At 42.8% G+C, this 22,220-nt stretch overlaps 1 protein-coding gene and 1 pseudogene across 1 annotated transcript; both read right to left on the bottom strand.

The window, feature by feature from the left end:
• Positions 1 to 14,069: 14,069 nt before the first annotated feature.
• On the bottom strand, positions 14,070 to 14,983 carry LOC147440060 (UDP-glycosyltransferase 76E11-like). The gene has a single exon (XM_086484464.1). The coding sequence runs from the start codon at positions 14,979 to 14,981 to the stop codon at positions 14,070 to 14,072; it is 912 nt and encodes a 303-aa protein (XP_086340590.1). The 5' UTR covers positions 14,982 to 14,983.
• Positions 14,984 to 15,016: 33 nt separating this feature from the next.
• Positions 15,017 to 15,700, bottom strand: LOC147440059 (UDP-glycosyltransferase 86A1-like; annotated as a pseudogene).
• Positions 15,701 to 22,220: the final 6,520 nt, after the last annotated feature.

Below are 22,220 nucleotides of genomic sequence, written 5' to 3'. Positions count from 1 at the left end.
AAAATGTCGACCTTTACACCATGCTGCTGTGTATGACTTATACTACAACGAACAAAGATTATGAGTGGCCGTTCAAACGTTTATAAATAAAGTCACTTGCTAGTCGTACATTGCAAACTTACCCTGGTCGCGCAACCCCGAGAGTACTCCCACTCTTCCTCAGTCACTTCGTCACCGCATTGTTGTGCGCTTTTCAATTGGTTGTGCAACCATCTTAAGCTCATGAAGGTTGGTAGGCTCTCCAGAACCGCTGGATAGTGCATCGGTGGTCATCTTCCCCGTCTCCACTCGATTCGTGCCCTTTGTCGCTCTTGCTTTGCATCCTCATATTGTGAAATCCACTTTTGCATCACTGGATTGTGAAGCATGCAAAATCGGTTGATTTTAGCCTCTAGATCTTCCGTCATCTTCTTCTCAACACCGAGATTGCACATGACAATCCCAGATATGCGCTCATCATCTATGGTTCGCCATAGCGTGTCCCGGACTCTGATACCAACCAACCTTCTGCCATGCTACCCTCCGGACGTGCCTTTAGACACACATATCCCTTAAGCGTTTTCATGAAACGTTCTAAGAAGAACATCCATCTGGAATGAACTGTGCCAGCTATTTCCACCTCATCAACTATGTGAACAAGAAGATGCACCTGAATGGTTAGCATTGTAGTAGGAAAATGTTTCTCAAACATGCACACAAGCTCCGCAGCATTTAGTTTGGCGAATGGTATGGAGTCTACGTTGATCTCCTTTTGCGAGATCCATTGCACCAACTTTGCAAGTTTGTAGATTGTGTTACGGATGTCGAGAGAGAAACATCCCTCAATGGCAACCGGTAAAATAAATTGTAAAGTATGTGCAGCAATGATATTAAAGTCCACATTTTATGCAATGATATTAAAGTCCACTATGAACGTACCTGACACATTTTATGCCAATCGTGTGACTTCAAACCGGTAAGCTTTCCTTCTTTAGTAAAACACGTTCGGAGCGAGTGCATTACGCCAGTGGGGGTCCGCAAAGATCGAATGGTCTCTTTTACTTTGCGTTCTTGGGCTCCTGTGAAAATCCATGGTGCTTTAGGGAGTTTTATCAATCCATCAGACGCTGTTTGCGGCCAATATTGCTCCATACGATCCACATTTCTAAGGTCAACTCTGGCTCCCAAAGTATCTTTCTTGCCGGTCAGATGGTCCCATAGTAGATTACCCACATTCTTGAATATGTGCATTGGATCGAGCAAGTGATTGATCATGAGTCGGGGCCAGTATGGTAACTCGTACCATAGAGATAGTCTCTTCATCCCTGGAGGCAATCCGTCATCACACATCTCCTTCTGCTCTAACCATGCTTGTGCAGACATCCTTGGTGGCTCTCTTCCCAAAAAGCCGTCGCGTAACACATGATTGTCTGGAAGATACGCTTGATGACCTTCGTAGATTTGCTTCTTCAGTGAGGGTGCCCTACGTGCATTTAGTCTAGGTCCACATGTGACACATGCTCTGTATCCGCTTGTTTGAAGCCCTGCATGTATACACATGATAATAGATCAACTATGGGAAAAAACAAGATTTACAGTGTCTGAGTGAGGAGCGTCAATAGATCACCTGAGCATTCTGTTAGCCCGGGATAGTCATGCATGGTCCACATTAGAATGCCTCTGATCAAAGCATTCCGTCGTCCTGTGTGTCGGCTCATATCCACCACCTCTATGCCAATCCACAATTGTTGTAGCTCTTCCAATAGTGGACAAAGATACACATCCATATTCCCCACTTTGTATCGCCCTGGCACAATCAAGCTTAGCCATAGGTGCCCCTTCTTCGTAGTCAACCACGGGGGAATGTTGTAGTTGACGATGACAACGGGCCATACACTGTAAGATGTTGATCTTTGACCAAATGGATTTACGCCATCCATAGCCAGGCCTAAGCGCAAATTTCGAGCTTCCCTGGCAAAATCCGACCATGTTCCATCTATATGTTTCCAGGCTACGCAATCTAGAGGAATTCGTAGCACACCATCCGAAGATTTATTCTCCTCATGCCATGATGCTAGGGCGGACATGGACTTACATTCGAAGAAATGCTTGATGCGAGGAAGCAGAGGGAAATGTCGCAAAACCTTTTGTGGAATTTTTGTCCCGTGGAGATCTACTCGATATCTCTCGGAATCACATTTCGGACACTTCTCCATGTCTATGTATTCCCCTCTGAAAAGAATGCAGTCATTAGGACAAGCGTGGATAGAATTGTAATCCATCCCCAAGTTTCGCAAAATCTTTCTTGCTTCATCTCGGGAATCTGGCATCACATTGTCAGCTGGTAGTATGTGCTCTTTCAGCAATCTACACAACATAAAAATATGATACAGTCGTGTAAAAATCTATCAGATCATTATACATTTAGAGTTTTATTAAAGTAAACTAATTGTAATAGATCACCTGAAAAGCGTTGTGACGCTAGTGTCACTCCATCCAAACTTTGCCTGCATGTTGAGAAGAACCAGGAGTGCTTTCAATCTAGACATACGTGCTCCATTATACAATGGCGTATCGGCTTCACCTTTCATATCATCATAGATAAGCCTTTCTGAATCCATGATCGTCTCGATCATTTCATCAATCTCGGGCTCAAACATTGCCTCGTTGGGAATGTGCTCTACATGATCATCCCCCGAGCTGTCAGAGGCTACATCTTGTGGCCTCACATATGCTGCTTGACCAAAGCGCCTGCGAACACGTCTATTGGGTTGCAAGATTGCTGCTTGTTGGCCAGCGTCAGAGTCCGACGAGTTATAATTGGCAACAACTCGATCTATAATAGATGGATCGAACTCGCCAAATTCATGAACGTGCTGCAAAGAAACACGTCTTGTCCGTCGCACAGCATGCTTGCATTGATTACAAGGACATAAGACCCTCGTTGAGAGATAGGTGTTTCGGTTGGACGGTCCACATCCTCGTCGCTACTCATAATGAGGATAAAAAACTTATAACCTGGACAACAAATTTAATATTCTACATTGGCAAAAAAATGTGGTCTCATTTTAGGAATGGTGTACCATTGGGTATGATGCATGATAGGAAGGCTTTTTAACACATGTTTGTTTTTTGTAGCTTATTGATCAATATACATGTTTATTTTTTTACAAACATGCTGAAATTGATGATTGTGGTTTTCTCATGAGTGTACTATTTTTCGCCGTGATACCATTTGAATATTATGATGAAAATTTACTTCAACACTTGCTTCGGTGTGTAGTAGGTTGTCAAACAACCTTTTACTAATTTGCTGTGTAGCTTGAAATTGTAATACAGATCTGTTTGAGCAAATCATGCTTATTTGGTTATAACTTGGAGGATTCAATACCACTATTTTTCGGTTGAGCTTTCATGGGAGGAAAGGGGCCACATGTCAAGTGTAGAGACACATTGCTCAAGCAAGTAGGGGTTGTGCTTAAGCAGGAGCTACGCTTAAGCAAGGGGGGTGCTAGCTTAGCCTCACAAGGGGAAAGAAGGATGCTTGTCAAGACGCTACACACCTTGCCCCAAAGGGAGCCAAGCTCTCCTTCATCTTCACCTTCCTTGTCTTCCGATGAAAGCTATGGATATTCTCCTAGAGAATACAAGAGAGGAGGACATCACAAATCATTCCCTACATGGAGAAGGTCCCGAAAGTTAAAGTAGTTCAAGGAGGGAGGAAAGAGTATCTCTTTTCTCACTTATGATGGCACCTTTGGTGCTACTGACAAAGTGTTGGCCTTCATCCAGCAATTTGATGTGGCTTTTGGAGACGAGGGCTTTACAGAGTCCTCCAAGCTACGCCATGTAGCTATGCACTTTCAAAAATCAGCTCGTCAATGGTGGGCTAGCTTTCGTGGCAACGGCAAAGCCCCAAAGACATGGAAAACTCTACGAGTTTCGGTCATGAAGCAATTTCTTGCAAGCGATGCAAAGGACAAAGTGCTTACCGAATGATGCATCTTGAAACTTCTCTCTCATGAGTCTATCTACATGTATGTAGACAAGTTTTGGGATTTACATCTCAAGGCTACTGTCTTTCAAAAGATAGACTTTGCCGAGCAAAGGTAGTAATTTTGTGCGAGATTACCTGAAGAGATGGTCTGCTACTATTAGCAAAGTAAATCATCACACCATGGTTGCTTCACGTATCAATTTCCATCAAGGGGCTGGACATAATGTCAAACCCATGGACAACTAAGGGAAAAATAATGCAAAGGGGAAGACCAATGCTCAAAATTCTTCCCAAGTCAATTCCAACAACAACAACAATCAGTACAAGGAGAAGGGAGTTTACAAAGGTAAAAAAAAACTCTCTCCTGAAGACATGAAGCTTTTTTCAAGGACCATAAGTGTTTCAAGTGTGGGGAGCAAGGACACGGATATCATTCTTTCCCCAAGAAGAATACATGCAATGAGACTCCTAGGGCTTCCACCATCAAAGCTCCAAAAGAGGACGCTCGTTGCAAAGGCTCATCACACTCCTATGCTTGGGGAAAGGTAAGAGAGCATGATGCATTCATCTTGTTTGGCCATGGCTCTACTCACAACTTCATCAATGGAGTTGGCCACCAAGTTGGGCATTCAAGCTTTTGAGATGGGAGATATGGTAACGGCTGACGCGGCTTTCAAGGGACAACAAGCCTCTATTACTACCTTGATTGGGAAGTTGAGGCTTCATGTCTAAAGCTATGTGTCCACAAAGAAGACTTCCTCATCTCTCCTCTCCAACATGAGGATGTTATCCTAGGGGCCCCATGGTTGGATCGCATGGCTGCCAATATGAAGTTCCCTAAAAGAATAATTTACTTCACTTTTAGGGGAAAGAATATGTATATAGATGCTAGTGAGTGTGGTTGCACTATTCCACTTGTAAATTCTTCTGCTTTTGATAAATCAATGAAGAGCTCAGTTTTTGCGTATATGATTTTTGTCAAAGATTTTTTAAAAGATCCTAATGTTTCATCAAAAGTAAATGGTAGGAATCAAGAAGAGTTAGACTTGTCTAATTTTCAAAAAGAATTCCAAGATGTTTTCATCGATGATATCCCTATGGACTTACCTCCAAAACGAGGGGATGATGACCATCGCATTGAGCTCCTTCCTGGAATCTCACCACCTAACAAGCCTACTTATCGAGTCTCACAAGCTCAACGAGAGGAGATCATGAGGCAAGTACAGGAGCTACTAGACAAAGGGATGGTGAGGCCTGGTTCCTCTCCCTTTTGTTCCCCAGTCCTTTTAGTGTAGAAGAAAGATGGTACATACCACATGTGTGTGGACTATCGAGCATTAAACATATCACTATCAAAAACAAATTTCCCGTGCCTCGGGTAGAAGATCTGTTCGATAAGCTACAAGGCTCTACCTACTTCAGTAGGATTGACATTAAGAGTAGCTATCATCAAATAAGGATAGTGAATGAAGATATCTTAAAGACCGCATTTCGCACAACGTTTGGTCTTTATGAATATCTAATCATGCCTTTTGGTTTGACTAATGCACCAGCTACATTCAATCGTCTAATGGAGAAATTTTTTAGACCATATAACAAATTCAATGGAGTGTTCTTTGATGATATCATCATCTACTCCAAGTCTTTGGAGGAACATAAGCAGCATCTCCAAGTGGTTTTTCAAGCATTGAGGGAGAATAATCTTTTCCTCAACCAAAAGAAAAGTGATTTTTTCCTTCAAGAGATGCAATACCTAGGTCATATTATCTCTTAAGATGGTAACCGTATGGATCCATCAAAGTTAGAGGTAATAAAAGCATGGCCTAGCCCAAAGAATCTACATGAGCTAAGAAGCTATATTGGTATGTTCGCATACTATAGACGTTTCATAGAAAATTTCTCTCAAATAGCAAGACCACTACATGACTTAACTAAGAAGAATGTTAAGTATGTATGGACTGCTAAAGATCAAAATGATTTTGATAAGCTCAAGAAGAAGCTTACCTCCCAACCAGTCCTCATGCTTCTAGATCTCTCAAAACCATTTGAGGTCCAATGTGATGCTTGTGGTGATTGCCTTGGAGAAGTTTTGCTTCAAGAACATAGCATATGAGAGCTGACGACTCAATACTGATGAAGGAGTCTTGGGAATTTATGAGAAAGAGCTTTTAGTTGTTCTACATGCCTTAGACACATGGAAGCACTGCCTATTGGGGACTCCATTTATTCTGCGAACCAACCACCAAAGTCTCAAGTATTTCATGACGCAAACCAAGCTCTCCGACAAACAAATGAGGTGGGCAAATTTTCTTTTGCAATTCAATTTTCATATACAGTAGGTTGCTTCTTGCTCAACCATGATATACATGAACTGCCAAGCATGAAACAAAAACCACTTGTGGACACTCGCGTGTCAAAACAACCATCCCAATCTGAGTCCGAAAAAGCATGTAAGTCTGGCAGTAATGATCCCCCCTTGGGATAAAACAAGCCAAGATGTAAAGTGCCACTAAGGTAGCGGAAAATCCTCTTGACAGCCTGCCAATGCTTAGACCCTGGGCTATGCATAAATCTGCTGACCTGTGAGACGGAAAACTAAATATCCGGCCTCGTGTTGCATACATAAATGAAGCAGCCACTAGCTGTTTGATAAAGAGTGAAATCAGCAAGATCGCCAGCATCATGTAGACTCAACTTCAAACCTCTTTCCATGGGAGTGGAAATAGGTTTGCAATCCTCAAGTCCAAACTTACATAGCAATGTCTCTATGTAACTTTCCTAACACAAGGCAATACCACCATCACACTGCTTGAATTGTATACCCAAGTAATGATGCAACAGCCCCAAATCTTTCATCTTGAAAGTAGCATTCAAATCAGCCTTAAATTCAGCAATATGTCTCTCATTTGGTCTAGTGATCAGCAAATCATCAACATAAAGAACCACAATGAGAAGTACAGCATCCTTACGCTTTACATACAATGTGCTTTCTATTGGACTGGTACGAAAGCCTCATTTTACCAAATGAGTGTCATCTTTCTCATACCAAGCACGAGGAGATTGCTTCAACCCATACAAAGCATTCTTACATCTGCACACTTTGTCCTTTTGTCCTTTTTTGACAAAACCGCAAGGCTGTGTTACATAAACTTCCTCAAATATGTCATCATTCAAGAAAGCAGTAACATTGTCTGATTGATGTACATCCCAACCAAAATGAGCTGCCAATGCACATAGAAAGCGCACAGTAGTCATACGACAAATGGGAGAAAATATTTCTTCATAATCTATGCCTTTTTGCTGTGCATAACCCTTTGCAACAAGTCGAGCCTTATGGCGATCGATCTCACCATCCGGCTTGCATTTCAACTTGAAGTCCATGTGTCATTTTCTATAAGTGCATCATATTCTGATTGCATGGCAGCCATCCAATTTTCTCAATTCTATGCTTCATCAAAAGACAGAGGCTCCTCAACATCATGTAAGCTAGACCCAAAGCATAACACTCTGATGCATAAGATGCATGGCGAGAGCCTGAACGAGTACGACTAGACAAAGGTGAATCCAATTTACTGTCACACAAAGTGTGCACCAACCATTTTGGCATACCTCTAGCCTGCTCATTTTCATCCCTTTCCTCATCAAGTACATCATGTACATCTGCATCAATCATAGGCTGATCTGTAACATTTTCAGAAACCCCCATAGGCTGTACATTTGCCTCATTGGAATCACATTTGTATTTCCACCACTGAAAAGAGGCAACAAAGTTTCATAAATGTCCTGTGAGCTGACATTACTGTCTCTAGTACATGACAACAAGGGCTGAACAGAATCTTCCACAAACACTACATCCCGTGAAACCAGAATTCGTTTTGTTTGCAGATGATACAACCTATAACCCTTTCTTTCAGCACTATAACCAACAAAAATACATTTGATAGCCTCATCACCCAATTTTCTGCACTGTGTTTGTGGCACCAAAGCATATCCCAAACAACCAAAAACATGCATGTGCTCAATAGAAGGCTTTCTATCACGCCATGCTTCATATGGAGTAATAGACTGCAAAGCTTTTGTAGGACACCTGTTTAGTACATAAGTGGCACACATGATGGCCTCAAGCCAAAAGAATGCGGCAAAGCTTGACTTTTGACCATACATCATGCCAGTTTTGTAAGTGACATGTTTTTTCTCTCAGCAACACCATTTTGTTGAGGTGTATAAGGCAATGTACATTGGTGTTTTATCCCATGACTAGCCAGAAATGCATTGAATTCATGAGACATATACTCCCCCCCTCGATCGGAACGGAGGGTGCCCATAGTACATTTCGAGACATTTTCAGCCATAGCCAGAAATTGTTTGAAGCACATAAAAACTTCGGACTTCGCTTTAAGCAGAAATACCCATTCATGCCTAGAGTAATCATCAATGAAAGTCACAAAGTAAAGGTAATTTCCCAAGGACGGAGTTTGCATGGGCCCACAAACATCACTATGCACAAGCTGCAACCTGCATGTGGCCCGAACTAAACCATCCTTTGGAAACTTAGAACGCTGCATCTTACCCAAAAGACAACCTTCAAAAACATGTTTGACAGGTGCTTCAAGAGGCAGCAAAGAAGCAACCATATCAGATTTCTGCAAACGCAGCAAACTGGCAAAATTCAGATGACCAAAACGTGCATGCCAAAGTTTTTCATCTGAAATAGCCCTTGAATCTGCAACAGCATTTGAAATTTTTTTTCCACACTTGTCATACAAAGTGAGCTTATACAACCCACAACACAAAAGGCCGGATGCAACAATTTCATCACCAAAACTAAGATCATGGAGTGTACATCTGTCATCCATAAATTTGACTACAAGTCCAAGTCTAGCAAGTGGGGATACAGACAAGAGATTCTTCTTGATCCCAGGTACATAAAGTGCATCAACAAGTGTGAAGGAATTTCCATTTGCAGCAGTAAGCACAATCTTTCCAACTCCCTGAACCGGATAAGAGGCATTGTTGGCACAAGTGACTGAATTCCCATGAGGGACAAACTCGAGAGAGGTAAACAATTCACAATGTGAGATAACATTCTTTGTAGCACCACTGTCGAAATACCACACATGTGAATCTACAGCAACTGACAAGCATGCATCATGTAGGATTGTAAGTGCACTTTGCGCTAAAAGCCCATTCTACATCAACATCAGCAACACAGTCTCCTTTCACGGAAGACTCAACAATGGCTGCATTTGTAGTGGAACCAGCATTTGCATTGGAACCACCCTCTTTCTTCTTAGCCTCTTTGGCCTTCAACTTAGGACACGACTTGATCAAGTGATCATTATCTTTACAATAATGGCAACGCATTTTCTTTTTGCCCTTATCACCAGAATTTCCAGACAAATTGTTGCCAGCAGAAGCATTAGGAACAGAAGTTTTTCCACTCGCAGCAGAACCATAAGAAGTGGTTTCATTGTTGTTACCACCCTTTCTTTGAGAAGCAATACAAGCCTGTTCAAGTGCACACTGCCTAGTCTTGTTTTTTCTGGAAAGTGACTCTTGCAACAGCAATGTGCATAATGCATCAAACTTGACAACTTCAGGATTTCCTTGGGTCATCAGTCTCCAAGTACTAACAAAAGTCTGATAGGAATGTGGTAAGGCATCAAGAACAGTCTGCACAAGGGAACTGTTAGAAATGACTTCACCAGCAGAAATAAGTTGCTCATTGATATCCTTGACACTAGCAAGGAAAGTGTCCATATCATCTTTCTCATGCATAATCTTCGACTCCAGCTCTTTACGTAGCAAAGCAATTTTAGCCTCATTGTGACTTGCATAAAGACTAGCCAATATATCCCAAGCCTGTTTTGTTGATTTTGCTGAATGAATGTGAGGAACAATGGTGCGCTTCACAGACAACACAATCAATGCATGAGCCTGCACATCCTTTACATCCCAACGAGACTGTTCTGCCATAGGCAAAACAACTCTAATAGCAGCAATCCTTGCAGCAAGACCTGCAACATCCTCAACATCGCATGCATCCTCAGAACCAGGACGTACATCCATGCCCCGCACAATGTTCCAGACGCCCTTTGACACAAGAACATGTTGCATCATGTAAGCCCACATAGGGTAATTGTCCCCATCCAACCTGTCCTCAATAGCAAACATCTTGAACACATCTGTGTTGTTGTCAGCCATGGTAAATGTTGCACCTGATGTAAAAACTGCCCAAAAAGAGGAGAAACGAAGCGGGAACAACACGTGCTATATAGCACAAACCGTAGTAGACTGTAAGCCACCTGTTATGCAAAAAATGGCACTGACAAAAATTTTGCACAAAATGATGAAATAGCATGTGCAGACATGTCTGTAGTGGAAACGAAGGTCAAAATGATCCCACCAAACCTCACTGTAATCAGAGAAAGTGAGCAGGCGTGTGCTGGAGTAGCTGGCAACTAAGCCCGCGAGGACGTAACCTGCTCTGATACAAATTGTTGGAATTAGGGTTGCAGAGAAACGCATACAGCTTGGAGAAGACGAAGGGAGCTCAAGGCACACAATAGAGAGTGTGTTACTTAGTGTGCAATGGAAAGATAGATAGCCCTAGAGTGATGGGCGTATATACAATTCTCGGGGGGAAAAACCTCCTAAGAGGGAAAAAATGCCTCGGCGGTCCTAGTGTGTTCACACACATCACTATCACATGTATATTGTAACATCTGCCCCTTGCATTTCAAAACGCCATGCATTGCTGCTCCTTGGTGCTATCCCTTACTAACCCTCTCTAGCGTAGCATTTTAAAACGTGGGCCTATCGGTGTCCCTTGTGCATTGTCCTCCTGTGCCACATTGTGCACCCTACCAGCGTCTTGAAACACAAGCGCCTAGCATCGCTAGCATCTTTGACATGCCATTATCGGCAACGCTTGGTGACCCGCCACGTCTCGCAACCTGTAGCGTTTTGAAACGTCGGCATCAGCAATCACTTGGATGGCGACACTCCCCTCCATTTTCTGTAGCCATGTCACTCCCCCCTTACCACTTAGGAGCTCAACGTTTTAAAATGCCATAGGTGTGGGAGAGGAGGGTAGCTAGGGAAGGTGAGAGGGAAAACTACCCTTGTGGAAGATGGTTTGGAAGGAGGTCTTCAAGGCCCCTTAGCAACAAATAGTGTTTGGAGAACTTTGGAAAAAACCTTAGGAGAAGTGCAGCGTGGAGCTCAAGAGAGGGACAATAGAAAGATCAGCTTGGAAATTGGTATGGAAACCTTTTGGACTGAGAGAAGGCCTTAACTTCCAAGTATTGCAATTTCGACATGGCCCCCCTTGCCTAAGTGTCAACGAAAAATTGAATGTCAATAACTATGCCCATTGGACCTTGATTATGCGACTCTAGTTCTCATGGAAAGGACATTGTCAACAGTTCGAAGCCCTATCCTACAAGGGATCCTAACAACAGGTACACCCGCCTTCAAGATGACGAGTATCTAAAATCGTGTGTTGATTGGGACGCTACTAATGCGAAGGCAATGTCAACCATTGTAGAATCTCTTACAAAGGACATTTCTCCAACCATTCAAAATTTGAAGACTGCCAATGATATGTGGTCCAAGCTCACTAGAAGTTTGATCGGGATTCTACGATGCAAGTAGTCACCCTTCTTGGACAATTGTTTGCCATCCAATTTCCACGAGGAAGTTCCATGCAATCATTTATTATGAAGACCAGTACTTAGTTAGCTTCTTTGGTTCTCACGAAGCTACCAGTGGCGTATGAAATGGTGTCTAGGAAACTTCGGCTACAAATCACGAAGGAAAATCTGGAAGTTGATGATCTCAGCTCTTTCTCATTGAGGAGGAAGCCGTGTTGATAACTCAAGGAAAAGTTCAGATTTCTTAGAAAGGTGTGGAAGCACTTGCTGCTTCGGATTCCAAATTGAAGACGAGGAACCGTTGTTACAATTGTGGAAAACATGGTCGTTTGTCTAAAGATTGCAAATCCAAAGGCAAAGACAAAGGCTCTACAAAAAAGCAAGCATCATGAGGAAAGCAATGATAGTGACTCGGGAAAGGACAACAAAGAGGTTTTTGGTGTGGTGATGACTACATTGGCACGGAATCCCGCCTTTTAGTCACATGGAGATCATTGACACCACCACCTTCAGCTAGAGAGAGGCTTGTGAGTGGCTGAGAGGGGCAAGCAATGCTCCCTATAATTCATTTGGACCCTTGTGTTGGAGTTCAAGTTATCGGTATTTGAACTCATGGATCGGAGTTCAAGGCACATGCATCTAAAAGGGAACGAATGAGAAGTATATAAAACACTACGGATTAGTGCACCAATCCATTGTTGTTGGTCGGATTATGGACAGGATGTGTTCCATAGTTCATTATTTTGGAGTACTTTGGACGTGATGTGTTCACAGTTCACAAATGGGGATTCTTGGACGTAGTGTGGTCTACATTTCAAATTTTCTAAAAGGCAACCAATGCTCAAGATGGCATTCTTCTAAGGTACAAAGTTGAGGGTAACAAATTTGAGGTGTATCCAACAAGGAGCTATTGTTGGGGTGTCCATGGTAGCTTCTTCATCGACGTGGTCTCACTATTTTTTCCCACTACAAGCTACAAAGAGGGTGTTAGAGTTTTGGCATCTCAAGTGAAATGTCCAATGTGATCTCATTATTTATTGTGGCTTTTAGGTATTTATTTTACTTATTTTCAAAGTTTGGGTAGGAAAATTTACTGAGGCTGGTATATATGCCGTCCCTTCCCCCATTGTATTGTACATTCAGTTATTCTCTGCCAAGGTTGATTGGTTCAGGAGACTCTCTCTCTCTCTCTCTCTCTTGCCCCCCTCGTGCTCACTCTCCTTGGTCTCTAAGCTTCTGCATCGTCGACTTTGACACATTTACGATGGACTTTGTGGAGTGTTGAGTGTAAACATATTTCACTCTTTGCACTTAGTTCTCTAGCCTTGATTAGGTAAGTTAAGTTATATTATGGCTACGTAATATTGATAAAACCCTAAGCCAATCATTATAATATCATGTGTAATGCTCTAGGAGGAATATTGAGCTCTATCAGCATTATGTTAAAGTTAAGTGAGTGCAAATATATTTGTATATACTAGACTCTTGGAATATGTTCCTCTATTGGGCTACGTAACCCTTAATCCATCTATCCTACAAACAACATATACGTTGAGGTAGTAGGGTACAACCCATCCAAGATCGTATTTGTACCAAATAATTCCATATACTTTGCCCAAGAGCCCTTACAGCATGAAGCTTGCTCTAAATGTTGAGAAATTCTTGTTTATAAGGAGTCCAAAAACTTGAAAGAGGCTGGAAACATTAGTATTCTCTATCTAAGTGAGAATGCACTCTTTCTTTTGAGGAAAAAACTCTTCTCTGAGCAAGGAGTAATGTCTAAATATCAATTCTAACGTTCAACATACGATGGCTACTACAAACAAAATCCTTAAAGAGGCTACAAACCTAAGGGTAAGGATCTATCGTAGCAACATAAAGGTCATCTAACAAAGGAAGTTCACACATGGAAAGTGATCCTATACATAGGGGGCAAGGCCTGGTTATATAGGGAGTTGGTTGGGTGGAACTTCACTATGCATGTCCACCTCTTTCTTCATCTTTGCCCTTGCTTGGCAATGAGGAATCTTTTAGAGCCTAAAACATCTCTTTGGGGTAAGAAAGTTCTCAATGATACAACAGTGTAGTTAATAAAACATTTTCTACATGTATTGTACACTATCACAAAAATAGGCACTTTTGTTTGATACATATGTCCTTAAAACCTACAGTCAACGAGCAACCAAGTTTGAAAAACAATGCCAACCAAATTTTTTTAGTGACAGTGGCCATTTTTTCAAATTCTTAATTTAATCAATATTCTATGTGTCGAGATCTTTGATAGAGAGTACATAATTAGTATTCAAAAAGAAAGAATTTTGACTTTGAACAACACTATTTAATAATGAATAACCAATTTATCAACCAAAATAAGACACCTTGCTCCACACTTTAATTCAATGATTGAAGTAGGGCTCAGACATTTCTGGATGCATAGCCTAATTCAATGATTGAACTAGGGCTTGAACATTTTGGAATGCATACCCTCCTAATAAGTTATTTTGATCACACACTTGTTTCAATGCTAGGGCATTTTTATGAAGAATCTGTCCTTCTTTTTCCTCCATTAGTGCTCGTATGGCCCTCTCTACCTCTTCTCTATCAACCAATCCACTCTTTTTGCTCTTTCTTAGACGAAGTCCGACTTTCCACTCTTCGACGATGAGCTTGGCATCCATGAATTGGTCAGCAAAATATGGAAAACAAATCATAGGTATGCCCTTACTTATAGCTTCCAAAGTAGAGTTCCATCCGCAATGGGTAAGGAAACCATGTATGGAGCAGTGTGAAAGGACTTTCACTTGAGGAGCCCAAGATACAACATAGCCTCTACCACAACTTTCTGATAGCAGTTGCTTTGGAAATGTGGTGAATACAACATCATTTATAAGATTCGAACGAAAAACCCAAAGGAAACGTTGTCGACTAGAAAGAAGACCAGCTACAAGTTCCTCAAACTGAGCTAAGGAAATGGATGCAACGCTACCAAAGGAGATGAAAAGAACAGATGAGCAAGGTTGTTGATCCAACCATAGCAAACATGCATCGTCCTCCTCTAGTAAGCTTGTGCTAGCTTCTTTCTCAAGTGGCTCTACTAATGGTCCAACGGCATACAATGGTGCTTTCATGTTCACCTTGAGGGCATTTCCTTCTATCTTTTCGAAGCTATTAACTACGAATGCATGGGCTTTGTTTCTTGTTTCCTCCAATGCTTTACATGTAAACGTGTACATAAAGAAATCTTCACCAAAGTTGTCCATGAGATCATCAACTTTGAGTGTAGGTAGGCCTTGGAGTCCCTCTTTGAACACATTTTCTCTCAAAAGCTCTCTTTGGATTGACACCTTCATGACTGCACCACGTCATTATGTGAGTGTTTACTTGGTTAGCCAAAAATCGTTCCTTTTAATACGTGCAACCAAAAACCTTAACAAGGTTTAAATGGTAAGGAAGCAGGGGGAGAGAGAGAGAGAGAGAGAGAGAGAGAGAGAGACCTTCTTCCAAAGAGAACCCTCCTTCAAGGAGATGGTGGAAATGGAGAATGATGCTGTGGCTACAGGGAATGAGAGCGATCCGAGGCAGTTGAAGCTTGTCGGCAAGGTACTGAGTGGCGGCAGTTATGAAGAGATCGGAAATGAGGCAAGTGATGGGCGGGTGTTGCTGTTGAAGACGCAACAAGAGCTGCTCCATCTGAGGAGCCAGGGTCTGGATGCCCTCAAACAAGCCTTCCAGCTTGGCGGCAGAGGAAGAGGGCGGAGGTAAGTACAGGGAAATGCGAGCTCTGCGAATGTCGAGCTTTTGAGCTGGATCAGCAGGGGAGGACTCCACGTCATGGGCGGCAGCGGCGGGAGCAGGGGAGGACTCTGCTGTGAATGTCGAGGAAGGTGATGGTGAAGGCGTGTTCGGCGGCCAAACGCTTGCACAAGCGCATGAGCGGGTTGATGTGGCCCTGCCCCGGGAATGGCACTGCTAACGCATGATGCTGCCTGCATTTCGTATCCTCCATAGCTTGCCTGCCTCTCTTCCCCCCATTCTTATTCCCTAAATAAATGAGGATCCTCCTTAGCATACGTAGGGCCTGACCTTTTGCCGTGCGGGTCTTCTAATAAGGTTGATTTGGTCATTCTAGCGGATGGAGGTGGCACGTTTCCATTCGTTGAAAAGAGAGACACAAAGCCTTCCTTCCATTTTTAGCCCCAAGGAGCTCACGCGACCCGCCTCCTGAGGGACCTCGTTCGCTCTTACAAAGGGGTCATTCCTATACAATTTTTCAAGTTCAAACATGTGAGTATTTGTGAAGTACCTTCCTAATATATCTCAAAAGGACACACATCACATTCTCTCTATCTCTCCTTTGTTGGCATCCCCCCCCCACACTGCCCCCCCCCCCCCCCCCCCCCCTCTCTCTCTCTCTCTTCACCTCCCACCCACATCGGTAAATAGTGCAGCGATTGATTGTGAGCAGGCAATCAAAAGTTTAGCACTACAATAGTTTGATCGTGGCAGCTTGTTATATTTCCAAGGAGTCTCTTCATCTTTGCATGCATGCTCCGACGTCGGTCTCTTGTCCACCGTCTAGCAATGAACTCATGTAGGATGGTGCAAGCCTCATTTTAAGCCACGTGGATAACCTGAATCGCGTTCTTCATAATAGAGTAGTATAGATGTCTAGGTGGCCGGTCAAGGTTTTGCTTCTAGTAACTAATTGTAGATGGCAAAGTGGAGTCCAAAACATATCTATATATAGGAATTTGCTGCTAGTCATACACTTGTTGACATAGCTACAATAGTACGTTGGGTTGCAATTTCCTCAATCAGCACTTTTGGAGCCACCAATTGATTAGAGACTACAGGCTGCATATGTACCATTGCTACTATTTTCAGTAAGTTGGGTGGGTAGCGCATTGTTAGCCAGCACTCCATTAATCTGCCAACACAACCCACCGCATCATGTTGCATACAGAGAACCCTCGCAAAAGTTGGGCAGCACATTGTTAGCCAGCACTCCATTAATCTGCCAACACAACCCACCGCATCATGTTGCATACAGAGAACCCTCGCAAAAAAACCTTTGCCTTAATAGCAATTCAATACCAGGATCTAAGCCATTAGATGCATGTAAGCTTCAACTTTTGTTTATAAGTGTCACTATACAACCTTCTCCTATCGACCATAGGTGCATAAGTTGTATGTAGATCCACGAACGTAATCACTTAGAACAGTCATATCAAAGTACCCTGTAAAAGATGTGGTAGTTGGCTTGTCAAGAACGAAAGATGAGGGCAAGACACTAAGTAGATGACCATGGCCGGTAGCTTGTATGCTATAGCTAATTTGACAACCAGCCATTCCAGCTTGTCAGAGAGAAATGCAGCTTTGTTCAATGGCAAACACTTGTGCCATGACTACATGCACCAAGAGCTTGAACGCTCGAGTTATGAATGGTGGAACATGTAAATACACCATCCTCGCAAAATGGGACCTATGTGATTGATGGTTGAAAACTATATTGAGCCTATGTGGTTTGCCTTCTCCTCCTCCTCTATTTGTCACCTTGAAACAACAACACCTCACACACAATATCATGTCGAGCCATGCATACGTCTCTTCTTCGAGTCGGCCTGCAGCTCTTATGCACATGTCATCTCCTTATTAAGTCGCTCACTTCAAACTGAGTTCCTCTCTCTCTCTCACACACACACACACACACACACATCCTCCGAGGTGGTTGTTCGCCTCCTCTTGGACAATGTCCTCCAAGTTCACTACCCCCGGCCTTTTCACCTCACCAACATCATGTTCTCCTTTTGTGGCAGTGGCAAGCTTGGGTAGTAAGATAGCCCACTGCAAGTTGCTCACCTCTCCCGTCTCCAGCTAGTTGGCGTTGGCCACCTCCTCCTCCGTCTCTTTGCCGCCTACAACGCTTTTTGTTTCTTACCCTTTTTATCAATTGACCCCATTTTGTTTCTTACCCTTTTTATCAATTGACCCCATTGATGGCACGGCCGGAGGGGGAGAGAGAGAGAGAGAGAGAGAGAGAAGAAGAAGAAGAAGAAGAAAGAATTTTAACATCGTAGGAAACTATCCCAAGATCTCCTTATTAAGTCGCTCACTCCAAACTAAGTTCCTCCTATCATGCATCCTCTCTCTCTATCTTTCTTTGTGCCTCTTCGCCTCCCACCCACATCGACCGAGATCGGACAACGTCCTCCAGGTCTTCTTCCTTCAAACAACAACACCTCATACACAATATCATGTCGAGCCATGCATATGTCTCTTCTTCAAGTCGGCCTGCAGCTCTTATGCACATGTCATCTCCTTATTAAGTCGGCCTGCATCAAGGAAAGCACATTGGACCCTATACTTGTTTTCCAGAGAGAGAGAGAGAGAGAGAGAGAGAGCCTGAAACTGAGAGTGTATGGAGTGTGGAAGCAACACAAAACAATGAGAAATGGCGGTGCTTGGGGCGAACAGGGCGATGCCCAAGATGCTCGGCAAGATCCCGGAGGCCACAACCCATGTAGTCTACCTCATGGCTTCTTTTGTCTGAGCAAGACGGTGAACAACATTTCAATGGATTGTGGCTTCATGGGCGATTGACACGTGGGAGTGTGAGCGATCAAAGAAGAGAAGCTAAACAAGGTTCTTCCAGCAAGAAAGGCAAACCAACAACCGGATAGGCTAGCTGCTACAATCACTGAAAAGGGGGGGCTGCATTTGAAGTCATATGGCTACTACTTGAATCCTTTTCCACCTCTTGATGGTCGCGGGCTTGCCCCCGTTAATTGTCGGTTTGCAATGCTTCAATTTCTTGCGCAACGGCGCTACAAAATGAGACCAAGCAGGATCATTGATGACTCACGACTAATTATAGATGGTGCCAGATGAGCATGCACACATGTACGTAGAAAGGCGGCTAGCAGTGTGCACACAGTAGGTGCATGTGCATTTTGCAAGCGCTTCTTATAACTGTTGCAACGTTATTAGGCATGCCCTGCTACATCCCAGGCATCGCCATCAGGTTATTGCAGGTGCATGCATAGAGAGAGAGAGAGAGAGAGAGAGAGAGAAGCATGCTGAGGAAATTGTCTTTCAATTGCAGCTCTCCATAGGTGCGCTGTGTGTGTGTGTGTGTGTTGCCGCTCTAGGGACCATGCATGCAATGCAAGCGAAGAGCAAATGTTCGTGGCTGCAATTAGCATACATTAGTTACATAGCAAAAGTTATAACTCGTCTTTGCAAATTAAGCTACTGTTGTGGATTTATCCTTGCATTCTAAGTCATGAGTGGATTTATCCATGCAGTCTTTGGGACCTGTAATGCTCATTTGATTATTGATTATCTCTCTTAATTACCTTGAATAATTCCAACCTAATGAGACATGAAAGAATTAACCCTTTGCCTTGGGTTTCCTTGGTTGTATTAATAGAGGATCATCCAGATGAACGCAATATAATTTACGCCCTCTTAAAAATGATCCCTTCAACCTCCCATCTAGCCCACTACCATGGCCGGGAGGTTTTCGTGTTGTTCTTCCAAACAAAACCTTTTCATTGGTTTTAAGAATTCTTTCCTGTTACACTTAGCCATCTTGAGCACGAGGCTGAGGAAAGCAATATACGGGATCATAAAAGCATTAATCACTCTAATCCGGCTTTGGAAGGGGAGGAGAACAAACTCCCATCTTCTCATTTTTGAGCTTATTTTTTCAAGGACCCATTGAAATCTTTGCATGTGGGTTACGTCCACCCCTACGGAAGTGCTGGAAAACTGCTGACTCTTTAGCCATCCAATTTCAACTGAATGGCTTTGAGATCTTGCTAGTCTACAGGTTGATGAAAGAGCTTGATAAGGTGGTGATGCCAATTTGTGAATCCAACTTTGAATGGGATGCTTGGAGATGGCCCGGGAGTAGCCTCTTTTGGAAACCACATTCTTAAGGCATTGACCATGCATTAATGCACGAGGCTAATTGGTGTAGCCCCCTCAACAAATTATGGAAGAGGCATTGGATGGAAACACGGTGGGAGGGAGTCATGGAGAACATCTGGAAGCCAAGGTGGTTTCAATATATGAAGGTATTTCTGTGGAAAGTGATGTGGGGTGCTTTGCCCACGGGTGTAAAGATACAAGAAAGAGGAATCGGGTCCGATCGTTGCTCAGGGTGCAAAATAGCTAGTGAAGACCTAGCCCACCTTTTCATGGGATGCCAGGAAATCAGTGGCATGGCTGGGAAAATATGCAAGTGGATTCAAAGGACATTGCAAATAAAGTTCTTCAAGCCTGATCTGTTCTTAGAGGTTGGGAAGTCCTGCACTTCTTGTCTGCACTCAAATAATTAGGTACTACTTCTTTCACCATATTTGGCAAGCAAGGAACCGTTGCGTGTTTGAGTGGCAAGCTTTTGTGAAATCATACAACATGATCGAAGGCAAACAAGCCTCAGAGGACTGGTCTAAAACAATACATGTCATGATGACATCTTGTAATAAGTAAAGCCTAGGAGTAGTTGTGGTTTTTCTATCGAGCAGAAAACTTGTAATCCTGTGACCCTCAAGGTTCAGTATGAGCTCGAGGTTGGTGTAAATTTCTGACGTTCTTAATACTATCCATGCCACTCACAATTGTGAGTTTTTCCAAAAAAAAAATGATCCCTTCAAAGTTTCAGTAGAATGCCTAAGGTGTTGATATGAGATCTACGCTGCCTTTTCATCGTACCTGCACTCGATCTCTAGTGCCTGTTTGCCTTCCCCTCGAAGTAGCTTCCAATTGTCCTTGCCTATTCAACTTCCATTTACCCCTCAAGCTCTCGGTAGTGCTCGAAAAAAACTTTTTCCCAAAAACTTGGCAAACCTACATATGACAAAGTTTACAGGTAAAATGACTAAATTTGAAGGGTTTTTAACTAAATTACATTAAATTTCTCTAAATTTTGTAGGTTTTCCTACCTTTAAATTTAAAATTTTAAGGTAAATATCAAAATTTGTAGATGGGATTACACTAAACCTAGGTTTTTTTCGAGCACTGGCTCCCGGCATCCTTGCGGCTCACAACCTCTATTTACGCAATGAGGCTGGATTACCATCCACCTGGCACAGAAGCGTGCAGATCAGTGGATGAGTCTCTCTCTCTCTCTCTCTCTCTCTCTCTCTCTCTCTCTCTTGCGTGCAATGGTTGTCTCTCTCCTTGTTGCCTTTTCACCTGCTCACCTCGCGGCTAGCCGCACCCTGTTCACTTTCCATCACACCACCCGTGGTTCACCGCTTTCCTCTCCTTGAGCCACATGCTCTTGCCAGAATATGGCCTTCCGTAATAGAGTAGTATGGAAGATACCAAGCCTTCCTTGCTTTTTTAGCCCCAAAATTAGTAGGCTCCCTTGTAAGAATTAGAACACAGGCTAAGCCTAGCTAGCAAAGGCATATGTGCCCTTTGAATCGCCGTAATCTATGTGTTGGCTATCATTCGTAATTTGTTTTGTTTTCACCCTATGTTCTTCCATGTTACGATAGGTTTTCTTACCTACTACTTTAAAATAAAGAGGTAATTTCAAGTTTCATGGGTGGGATTACAATAAACCTTGGTTTTCTTTGAGCATTGGTGTAAACCCAGACTTTGGCCAGTCACACTAGGACATGCATCCACCCTTCTTTGGCAGTGTGTCCAACATTTTGGTGCCATGTTGGGGATTTAAAAAAATTGATACCTCCTCTTGTGAACACGTTGGCTTTAGCCAAGTGGGAGAGCCTTTGGGTTTCAAGTTGTCGATCAAAGGGTTCAATGTGCATCAACTACTTTCACGTGCTTACTTTTATAGTTGGCCGTAGGATAGTGACGTTGTCCCTTTAACATAGCCTCGATCCCAAGTTTCTCTTTTTTCCCAGTTTCTAGGCTTCTGCCATCTCAACATGGCTACTTTGAACCCATCTTGGTATGGCACAAGCCTTAGTAGTCCATATACATGTCCCATGGACTAGCACAAAAAAGAGAAGTAGAGATAGAACTGTGAGAGCCATGTCTCACATTCTCTATCTCACAATGAATGTGGCAAAAAGTTAGATCAAGAGGAAAGGATGCGAGAAATTCCATATAGCTAAACCAAAAGTTTCAAGCCTGCTATTTTGAACATGGCTACTTTGAACCCATCTTGGTATGGCACAAGCCTTAGTGTTCCATATACATGTCCCATGGACTAGCACAAAAAAGAGAAGTAGAGATAGAACTGTGAGAGCCATGTCTCACATTCTCTATCTCACAATGAATGTGGCAAAAAGTTAGATCAAGAGGAAAGGATGAGAGAAATTCCATATAGCTAAATCAAAAGTTTCAAGCTTGCTATTTGGCTTATTTACGAATATAGCCTCAAATAGAGATAGAAAGTTCAATAGTCACTTTCGGAGGGAAGTATCTAAAACATTCGACACTAATCTAAGTAGAGATGATCATCCCTAGTCTGATGGTCAAATAGAGAGAACTAGAAGATAGTAAAGAGATTATTTTAGAGCATCCAATGTGGGCTTAATGGAATTTTAACTAAGGGCACATCAAACTTGTGTCCACTTTCATAATGTACCTTTGGGACGTATGTCTAA

This window comes from Adiantum capillus-veneris, chromosome 16 (genome assembly GCF_014529385.1).
Source record: "Adiantum capillus-veneris isolate H3 chromosome 16, ASM1452938v2, whole genome shotgun sequence".
NCBI lineage: Eukaryota > Viridiplantae > Streptophyta > Polypodiopsida > Polypodiales > Pteridaceae > Adiantum > Adiantum capillus-veneris.
Note: the sequence above shows the minus strand (reverse complement) of the source record. Positions and strands in the feature narration are given on the sequence as shown.

What these genes read in the sequence shown, in the direction of transcription:
- LOC147440060 (XM_086484464.1), bottom strand. Translation starts at nt 14,981, where the DNA reads ATGAAGGTGTCAATCCAAAGAGAGCTTTTGAGAGAAAATGTGTTCAAA.